A 10,494-nucleotide genomic window follows, 5' to 3' on the forward strand; every position below is an offset into this window, starting at 1 on the left:
GAAGGACAACTTCATGCTACCAAAACTGCATGAGTTGGAAATGCAATTGTGCTACCGAGTACCATTGCCAGCGCTGAATTTGGGATTTTTGTTTCAACAAATTAAATGAAAGACAATTTCATTTGCTTCCATTGGAGTTGAGCAATCGTGTCATTGAGTAGATAATTTTGTTGTCCAAATATTGAGATGAAGATAAAAGAGCGTATCATTCATAATTCTGCACACCAATGGGACATGTTTGAAGATTTATTTGGATATTTTACTAGTGATAGGTCACTGGTTCATGACTAACTGGCTGCAGTGCAGAATACTGGAAAAACATGCATTTGTGAAATGGGTGTTGAATATTACAATATCGACATTGTACCTAAATAAATTACCTTTCTATGACACAATGAATTCTTATATTGTCAAGATATAATTCAACGCTTGAATAATTTTCCTTACAATACGTTTGATCTTGAAATACTTGACTGTTCTTGTGACGTCATCACAAATATTTCACGTAAAAATACGCATGCGCGCAAGTGTGCGTGAGTGCGGGGTGCAGCCACTCGCGAGTGGGCGTGGCTTGGGCTTTGCGTGAGTGGAGCAAGCTGAGCGGTTGCGAACAGCTCGTGAGATTTCCCGTCAGCCCCTCAGCAAAACAGCCGAGGCGAAGGCGAGGGATGGCGGAGAACAACTCGGAAAGTAGCGGCTCCGTTCACCGCCGGTGTTTGAGCCATTCTTCGGCGGAGAGAAGTCCCACGCCCGGTACGGGCTCGTCCAAGTGGATTCGTCTAAACGTTGGCGGGACCTATTTTTTAACAACTCGACAAACATTGTGTCGAGATCCCAAATCGTTTCTTTACAGGCTGAGCCAAGCTGACCCGGAGCTCGATTCCGACAAGGTAAATGCTAAAAGCTAGTTAGCACTTGGTCCCGCACTATGCTGTGTTTTTTATTATTTGTTTTTTATTTACGTCATTGTTGAACATTCGGATGTTATTGCCGTAGCCAATTTCACTGTTTATTGAGTGTATTTCAAACAACGAGCGAAACGTAAACTCGACCCCCCCCAAGCTAGCTAGCTACCATTAGCTCATAGGCTAGATTCCTACAGTCACCACATGATGTTCTATTGCTATCTTTTGAGTTGTTTATTAACGTAATCTCTCAATGACATACGTGTAGGTTATGTGTCGTTTTAGATGAAGTCAAACGTGTGGTGTTTGAACCACTTTTTTGTTCCATTTGTATTGTGACAAATTGGAAACTTTCGTCGAGGCCGTTGCATTGCGTTGCTCTCGACGACCTATTGGAACATTTTTTTTTTCTCATCAAGAAAGGAAATTGTTAAAAAGATTCTTGCCACCATCGTGGTCTCATTCATATAGTTTGTCTTGAGTGTGTCATCTGATTTTACTCGGTGTTTGTTCACATTTGTTTTAATATAATTTTCTGTTTCAACTTTCCAAGTGTATCTGAAAAGATATCTCAAACCTGTGAGTTTGAGCATCCAACAGTTCCTGGCCAAGAAGAATATAGTCAAGCTAGAACAAGCTCCTTAACTCAATCTTTTTTTTTTTCTTTAATCTTTTTCCAAGCTCAATGGCGTTGTCAAGGGAACCTTTTTCAAAGACTTCAATGACATCAAGATGGCCTGGGTCATTATCCTGGAAGAATCCTTCAAGTACTGCATGAATGAATGTTAGAAAGCTGGCAAAGAGGGCTCGAAACTGTGTGTAGTTTGGAAATGAAAGCTTTTATGACACGAAACTTTATTAGACCCACAGGCCTTGTGAAAACGACAATAACGACAGCGAATTAAGATATAATAACAGACATTTTCAGAATATATACCTGTTTGCATTGTTAATGTGTTTGCGTTCCTATTGATTGTGGTCAAATATGAGTTGGTTAAAAGATTTTTTTTTTTTAAATATATATTTAGCCAATCTATGTTGTTTTGCCATCTTTCTTAGCATTAAGTAAAGAGTTGAACGCTTGTGTTGTGATGGATTAAGGAACAGAGCGGCCCTTGTGTGTCATGCGGGCCGGGCTGGGCCGTACTTGAGCTCGACTATACAAGGGGTGCCCCATTGGTCCAACGGCAAGCGGCCAGGATGCCAGTGGCGCTGGCACGGCGCCCGGCATGAGTAAGGAGTCGTTGCCAAGTGTGGTGAGGTGCTGCCGGGGATGGATGGAGTCACTCCTTTCCCCCTGAATGGCTTCCACATGCTCGGCAAGCAGGAGGAAGGAAGGAGCTTGTCTGTTTGTGCATCTGTCGGTTTGAACAGCAAGCCGCCCGCGGGCTCTCAAGCAACCGTCAAAAACAATAACTTAGTGTCCGCGCACGCCGCGTGACACACTTTTGTATACATTGCTGCCGGTTTAGCACCTCTGCTGCGTTTGTTCTCATCTGCTTTTATAATCTGCCCTACTTTTTGCCCAATAGGGGCCGCAGCTCATCTTGATTTTTTTTTTTTTTTAATGCCGATATTTTAGCCTCCCAATGATCAGCTTGCCTTTGGGTCAGTTCATCCTTCAATGAGCTTCGGCTTATGTCCATCCCGTGCCGTAAGTGCGTGACAGGGGAAGCCGGAGCCATTACCGCGGCACTCTCGTGAGTGCTGCGTGATTTCGGAGAGTGCTCAGTATGCAGAAGATGATTAGTTGATGCCGCATCTGCCAAACATGTAGGGAAGTGTAGAAAATAATACTAAAAATAGCTTGTTGAAATATATAAGATGGTGATATCTCATAGTTGGTAAAAACACACTTCTTGGTGGGGTGTCAAATTGACAATTAGGATTTGACAGCGTGCAGACAATGCAACATCACCCCCCCCCCCCCCCCCATCTCAAGTAAACGCAGCATTGTGTTTGCGTTTCCTCTAAAGCGATGAGAGCTTCATTTCTCAGTCATGCATGCTGACTCGCTTCCGCGCTCTTCTTAAAACTGCATTATTCATGTTGTTGACTGGAGTCTGTTTTCCACGTGGGCTTGGACCGGGGGAGAAAGTGCTATCACGTGCCAGGTCATAATTAATAAGCCCATCATTTCTTTGCTCTTTTTTTTATTATTTTTTATTCCAAGTCATCAATTGGCTGCTGTCACGTTTGTTGCTGTCTTCATGTCTTTGATTTGACAAGAACCCAACCAGAAATGTTTTTTTTGTTTGTTTTTATTTTCAGCCCAACAAAACAAGATGAGGCTCCGGGTGCACGTCAGAGATCATTTTTAGCCGACTCCTTTCAGACTACTCAAGCAAAGGCCCGGCCGGCCTTCTCGCTCTGAGAGCCGCATGAATTTTTTAGGCATCCCATCACAAAAGATTTGCGTTTCTCTCCACGTTTTCATTTGCCAGTCGGGCTCTTCTGCGCACAATGCTGGATTGTGATACCTACGTGCCTTGTGGAGAGTGACTTGACTATTTAACTGGCACGTACCCCCAAATTGTCAACTTTCCTTGCTTTGAGAGCATTGTTTGAATATTTTGCAAAATATGAGAGCGCTCCCTCCAAGGCTGTCTGGATGCCAAGCGTGTATTATTTAAAAGATGAAGGCCTATTTGGCTATGCCATTAGCGCTTCTACTCCAGGGGGATTCTGGCTCCTACGCTACAAGGATCAGACTTCCACTTGGCTAAGTAGCTGCGATCACGTGACTTGCCGCAACGTCTTCTGTGCAGTGAGCGGTCGCCGTGCTTTCCGTGACTTCCCCGGGCCGCAGTTCTACTTCCTTTTGACAGTCTTGCCTTGAATCGAGGCTCGTCTCCCGCGCCGTTTCCAGATGCCTCTTACCGTCTCGCCCTCTTTTCCACACCCAGCCGCAAAACACGCCGTAACGTGACTGACCCACACACTCAACTGAACCAATTCTCCCTGTGGGGTGTTGACACTTTTTCCTGTAATCTGCCCTGTCACTGGCTTTTTTTTTTTCCTTGCCTGCTCAGGGATTTCGAGCTCCTTGTACCAGCAAACTAAATGAAGCACAAGTTGGCACAGAGCAAGAATAGAAGTCCGTTGGGCTCTAACGGGATATTTTTGGCTATGGAAAGAAGGTCAACGTGCCGTCAGGGTGCAGATATTCATCAGAAAAGAAAGAACATGTACTGGGACCTTTTCCACATAATTGGACAGACAAAATTAACTCGGCGCCCGCCCACACAGTGAATGCACAAACTAAAAGGGTTTGATTTCGATTTCTCTTGCAGATTAACTTTGAAGTTGCGTGTCAGAACAGGCCACTGGGGTCATCGGCGCTCGCAAACCGAGGCGCTCTCTCCCTTGGCGCATTGGGCCTGTTCTTCGCAATCCTTTTCCGCTCTAATTGTTTGAACCCATCCCTCATGAGACAAAGTAGGCCTAATCACAGCACTTGCAGAAATAGGGGAATACCCAGTGGGGTCAAAAAAGTAAAGTGATATCCCGAAGCTTAGCAACGTGGGAGCTGACCTCATCAAATCCCGTTTTGTTTTATCCACATGATGATAATGATGCAATCACTGCGGTTAAAGTTAGGCAAATGCTCCAAATACCTGGCGCTGATCTTCCTGCTCTTCTTTTCAGGACGAAACCGGTGCTTATCTCATTGACAGAGACCCAACTTACTTTGGGCCGGTGCTCAACTACTTGAGGCACGGGAAGCTGGTGCTCAACAGGGACTTGGCAGAGGAAGGTAACCAAGATGAATGATGGATGCCTGTGTTGTTGTTTTTTTAACACGCATTTCACAATTATAATTCAATATGCATGCCTACAAAACAAAATGTTGTGTCAGGTGTCCTGGAAGAAGCCGAATTTTACAACATCACATCATTAATAAAGCTCATCAAGGACAAGATCAGGGAAAGAGACTGCAAGACATCACAGGTAAATGCAAAAAAAAAAAGAAGGCACTTAAGCGGTCATTTTTGTATTTCTACAAAAAAAAAGTCTAAATTCTCCCTGTAGGGTCTTTAAGTATTTCTTTTCTCTCAGGTGCCGGTGAAGCATGTATACCGGGTGCTTCAGTGCCAGGAAGAGGAGCTGACGCAGATGGTGTCAACCATGTCGGACGGGTGGAAGTTTGAACAGGTAACATGAGTTGATAGTAAGACGGTCGGCGGGAGGGGAGGGGGGTCGTGACATCCGCAGTCGTGTTTTCATGTGCTTCACCCACCCCGCTTCTGCTCACCTAAGTCCCAAGCTCAACGTCGGAATTCGACAGCGAGCCAAAAGCAGCAAAGGCCTGCTGCGTGAATGTTCCGCTACTGTACGTGACGCGGGATGCCCGCTGTGCTCTGATTGGTCGTTGCAGCTTGTCAGTATAGGTTACGGGCGGGCCCACCGGTCTGAGTTTCTACTCATTGTGTCAAGGGAGGTGAAGGGCGAGGAGTCGGCTTTGCCAAGCAACAAAGCAGAGGTGTGTCCCACATGTTTCCGTCCACGGGCTGGTCACTGCATGGTCCCCTTGTTGCCCGTACACGTCGGTGGTCGGATGTTGGTCCCCCCGTCTTTGAGTTGAACCTCCTCGAATCATCGGTTAGACCGACAAGAACACCTGGCACGTGTTTTCCTTTGGGAAATGTGGAAGTTGAGGTCTTCATGCCTGTTGAGTTTGTCCGGAATTTTTTTTTTTTTTTTTTTTTTTTTTGCTGAGACCAGGAACATGACTCCAGTACAGCCTGTTGGAATATGCACACAAGGGACAAAATGTGTGCAACGAGCTGGAACAGTTGATTCTTTTTCTTGACTTTTTTTTTTTTTTATTCCTCCCCCCAAGGTGTACACGAAGTTGCTTCATCCAGTCCTCATTGTTTTTGTCTGTCCTTTTGTGTCCTTTGACTTTTAAATTTTTTTTTATTTACAGTAAAGTTACAATTATGATGCTGAGTGATTATTTTTTTTCGTACTCTAAATGTGATTTAAAGTTGCATTGACTAGTTGTTTTATTGTCGTAGTTTCAGGCTTGTCTTTCTGGGCTGCTAAAATAGACCCACCCCCACTTTTTCACCACAACAAGCTCACGCTGATTCGTTCACGGTCCACACTGACTTGTGAAGTGGCACGTTTACCTCATGTGGTTGAACCCTCCTCCTCGGCACATCACATTTGATGTTTTTGCGTTACCGTCTGCAGGTGATTGTGTTGTGTTTTTTTTTTTGTGAAACCTTTTTTTATCTCGACCCACATCTTTCCCTTCTAGTCTTGTCAGTGTTTTTGTGCACCTGTTTGAATATCAATTGTGAACGTGAGCAATGTCTCTAAAGGGCCAATTATCAAAAATAATTATTGGTTATTCTGTTAGTAATTGATTCTTTTTTTTTTTTTTATTAACCGTTGCACATTCCTTATTAAGTAAAGCTACTGCTCTACTTGTTTTATTGTCATTTGAAATAGTAAAAATAACGTTTCAGAAAAGGGTAACTGATTTAGTTCCTCCCAGAAAACCCGTAAACATTCCCGGTCGAATTCAAAAATTGCTCACCTTTGCTGTGGTGTGTCTCTAGCTGGTCAGCATCGGCTCGTCTTACAACTACGGCAACGAAGACCAAGCTGAGTTCCTGTGCGTTGTCTCCAAGGAGCTGCACAATCAATCCTACGGAACAAACAGTGAGCCGAGCGAGAAGGCAAAGGTATGAAGTGTGTGTCAAACCTGTGTATTGCACGATTTTATGTTTGGCCCTTGTGATTTCTTTCCCCCACCCACATGTCCAGCTCCCATTCAATTCCGTTGTCTCTAAAAAAAAAAACGTGTGTCTCTTGTTTTGTGTGCCCGTCCGCATGCTGCATGTTGCTCAGAGCGACGATGAAGACACGGATTATGAAATGAACGATTCTGATTAGAGTTGAGCACTGGTGAGCGCTCAACTGGCTGTAGTCTTCCCCCAAAAAACTGTTCCCTACCTAGTCTTTGGCCTTTTCCCTTCTTTCCTTGCTGATGCGTTCCTCCCATCCTGAGAGTTTTCTGACGTGCTTTCAGAAGCCTCCCGAGCTGGAAAGGAACTTTTCCGATAGCAGAAGCAAAAATTAAAGATCATAAAGTGGCAAAATTGTGCACATCAAGTAATACAAAACAAGGCTGTGTGGACTTTTCATAACCACTGAATGACTTCAATGTGTGTGTCACAAGTGGCCCAAAATTCTCCAGGACGCTTCCTTAGTTCACGCTTCACCTCTGCCGCAAACGTACCGATAACGTGACAGTGAGTCCAGCGTAATTATAATATTTATTTATTTTTTTTCTTTACCACCCGACAGATTCTTCAGGAAAGGGGTTCCCGTATGTGAGGACGACAAGTATTAGGAGCTCCAGGTGTTATGATGCAAACATATCATTCTCATGGAAAACTATTTGGCACAAGAGAGGAGATTCAAGCGGGCGGGGCGGGTGCTGTGCATTTATTTGAGTTTCCCTCCATTTTTGTTTGATGTAAATATGACTGCTTACTGACAATTGGTGCCTGTACATAGAAACTGGAACTCCCCTTTTTTCCTTTTTTTTTTTTTTTTTTTTTTTTTTTTTTTTTTAAAGCTAATTGAAAAAAAATATGGCCGTCGTCATAGTGGCCAGTGATTCTCTCAGGGTCATCTATCTATCTATCTATCTATTGACTTAATTGATATCCTCCAACTTGATCTGGCAAGGGATCCGGGCGCTTTTTTGTAATTCAAAAGCGTCACATTGTTTGGAGATGGCAAGAAGGGAATTTGCATTTATTTCCAAATAACCTGAAATCAACCACTTTTTATTTTTTTTAGCAGCTTCAGCGAGGTTTGCGGCCGTGGTACCTACTGTATCATCTCGTAGCGCCATGCACTGTCTTCCAACAAGGCTCCGGCGCCGCAAATGCTTGCGGTAATAGTAGTCAAGCTTTTCTCTGCACTTAAGTAGGACATTTCAAACTCAAAATTGCTGCAGCTCATTGAAAAAAAAAAAAAAACCCCCGCTTGTAAATAATTGAATTAGAGAGATACATCGGACGTGAACTGCTTAATATGATGTCGTTCAGTTTGGCAGTCATGTTCAGAACTTTTTTTTTCTTTTTTCCCCCACACTGATTTATTGAGTCTATTGTTTTTGTTTGAGGGAGCATCTCATTTTATATCAGTTTTCGGGGGTAGAAGAAGTATTTTGGGGCGTAGGAGGATTGCGGACTGGAATTGTTTTGTTTTATTTTTTGAGGACAGTGAACAAATCTCTGTTCATATCCAGAGAACCTAGTTTTGGTGTACATAATCCCAAAAAAAAAAAAAACTATTGATATTTAACTTTTTTTTGGGGGGGGGGGGGGCACGTTTTGTACACTGTATAGAAAACCACAACTTCAAATTTGAAGTTGTTCTACTGGATCTTTTTCAACAACAGCAACAAACGAGAAAAAACTCTGACCTTCTGTTTTGCATTTGTACAGGAGTTAAGAAATTTCCGAGTGAGATTGAACAAGGTGTCTTTTCATTATGAACATGCCTCGACATGTTTTATTAACACAAAGCCATACTTGGGCTTTGAAGTTGACTGTTACATGATATTTTTTCTTTTCTCCTGCCGTGTGCTAGATTCGAGTAGACATTTTGGAAATGTGTAGTTCATACACAGCATTACAAGCACTACAGAGGGGGCGGGGGGGGACTCACTGTGCACATTGCTAACAGCCTGTAATGTTACTGCAAATTCTGCAATTTCTTTTTTTTAATGTTATTTTGGGCTTTGATGTGCATAGGTTGAAATTCACAATTCATCATTAGGTCTTGCCTTGTTTTCCCCCCCCCCTCCCCTAATGACCAAAATCCAATGTCTTACGTGTATTGCACACATCTTTAGTGTCAGGGAAGAGCAAAACTTTTTTTTTTTTTGGTTCCCTTATTGCCGGCTCACTTTGTACATATAAACTCGTTAACACTTACATTTATTCACGCATACACTTGACTAAAATCTTTTTCTAAGTATGGATGCATGTTTTTTGATATAGATTCACATTTCCCCTCACACAAGGGCTCTTTAAGTAAAAAAGAAAAGAAAAAAAAAAAAGAAAAAACTTTTTTTGTTTGTTTTTTTGATTAGCAAAAAAAAGGTTCAACCGGAGTCAACTGGATGTTCTGCAAGTGCTGTTTACATTTGCGCGAGTATTCTGAAGCCTTCCGCCGCGTGTTCTGTGTTGCACTCCCGAATACACGTCAACGGTGTGCGAGCCCACCTGTGCTAGTACGCACTCCGCGAGGAGGGACGACACATACGCTGACTGATTTTACGACACTCCATCTGCCAGGCACTGCTCGCGAGATTTTTTTTTTTTTTTCTTGGAGCTATAATTTACAAATAATTTATAAGTATATTTTAGAATATCAAGTAAAATGCTGGAGGGGCTTAACTGGGCCGACACCGTTTGGCAATGGGGTCATTACGCTATAGCACCCCTGAAACGCCGGTGTTGGTGCCATCCCTGCTATCCGCCCCCCCTCGAGCGTTGCAGACAATCTTCTTTTCAGTCCTCCTCTTGGCAATTATAAATTTTACCTCCATGCATTTAGAATGGTTGTCCTTTTTTTTTTTTTTATCTTTTAAAAAGCGGGCGTGTACCTTTGCAATGATATTTTTCTTATTTTGCCGTTTGTGGTTCCGTAATCTCAGCGGAGATGTTTGGACAAGGCCTTCCGACGCCTCAAGATGACCCTTGCGGCCCTTTTGCGGTCGTGCAGTTGATCATGTGGCATGTGTAATGTTTTTGTGTGACATAAAATCTTATCAGAGCTGTAGCCTACTATTAAGTGCCCTGTTTGTTTTTGCATCTCAAGTCATAAGCCACAGACCACCGCGATGCATGAATCAAGATAACGTCTTGTTTGTAAAAGAATGGATTGTCATTGTTTTCCCCTTTGGATCTGACAGTTACATTAATGATTAATGTTCTCATATCACTAAGTACATCACTTCTATATGATCTTATGCAATGTGTATAAACTGAATAAGGTTAAGGAGATTATTCTGGTCTTGCGCAAGGTAAACCCAATAAAAAAATGTCATTCATATCTATGTGTGGATTTATTTTATGTGAAAGTATGTGAAAAAAAACCTAAAAATAGAAACCATGTTTAAATTTGTCTTTCCCGCAGGTAATTCGGATTTGGCCACAAGAGGGCAGTATAATTAACAAAAGAGTACGAGTCTCCACTACTCTTACAACAGTTAATTGCGTTTTGCATGATATGCCCAAGTGCATTTTAAACCTTTTTTTTTTTTAATTTTCACTGTCCCCCGCAACGTTGGAAACACTTGGAAATGTTTTATGATGGATAGTGACCTCTTCTGTGTTCTCCTTTAAAAGCTGTTCCCGTAGCATAGCTGCCCTTGATATCGCCAGTTTAGAAATACACAAAGCTAGCTCATTTACATGTCTATATATTTTTATTTAATCATAAAATGCTTTAGTACAACACTTAAAATGTTAGATTTGATACATTTTCTGCCTTGCACAAATGCACAATGTTTTAAAATGTATCAGGCGTATAACACGCCTATATTACCCAA

At 42.6% G+C, this 10,494-nt stretch overlaps 1 protein-coding gene across 3 annotated transcripts; it reads left to right on the top strand.

Annotated features, from left to right (window-relative positions):
• Window positions 1-577: 577 nt before the first annotated feature.
• kctd5b (potassium channel tetramerization domain containing 5b) lies at window positions 578-9,986 on the top strand. 3 transcript variants are annotated; one of them, XM_085904782.1, is made up of 7 exons: window positions 578-890; window positions 4,554-4,662; window positions 4,765-4,856; window positions 4,965-5,060; window positions 5,284-5,388; window positions 6,476-6,601; window positions 7,227-9,986. In XM_085904782.1, the coding sequence occupies exons 1-7, from the start codon at window positions 669-671 to the stop codon at window positions 7,254-7,256; spliced, it is 780 nt and encodes a 259-aa protein (XP_085760908.1). In that variant the 5' UTR covers window positions 578-668; the 3' UTR covers window positions 7,257-9,986. The 3 variants fall into 3 exon arrangements, with proteins under 3 accessions (XP_085760908.1, XP_085760909.1, XP_085760911.1); XM_085904783.1 differs by lacking the exon at window positions 5,284-5,388; XM_085904785.1 differs by lacking the exons at window positions 5,284-5,388; window positions 7,227-9,986 and having other exon boundaries at window positions 6,476-6,607.
• The last annotated feature ends 508 nt before the right edge of the window (window positions 9,987-10,494 follow it).

Source organism: Syngnathus leptorhynchus, chromosome 22 (assembly GCF_054491065.1).
Source record: "Syngnathus leptorhynchus isolate UIUO chromosome 22, UIUO_Slep, whole genome shotgun sequence".
NCBI classification, from domain to species: domain Eukaryota; kingdom Metazoa; phylum Chordata; class Actinopteri; order Syngnathiformes; family Syngnathidae; genus Syngnathus; species Syngnathus leptorhynchus.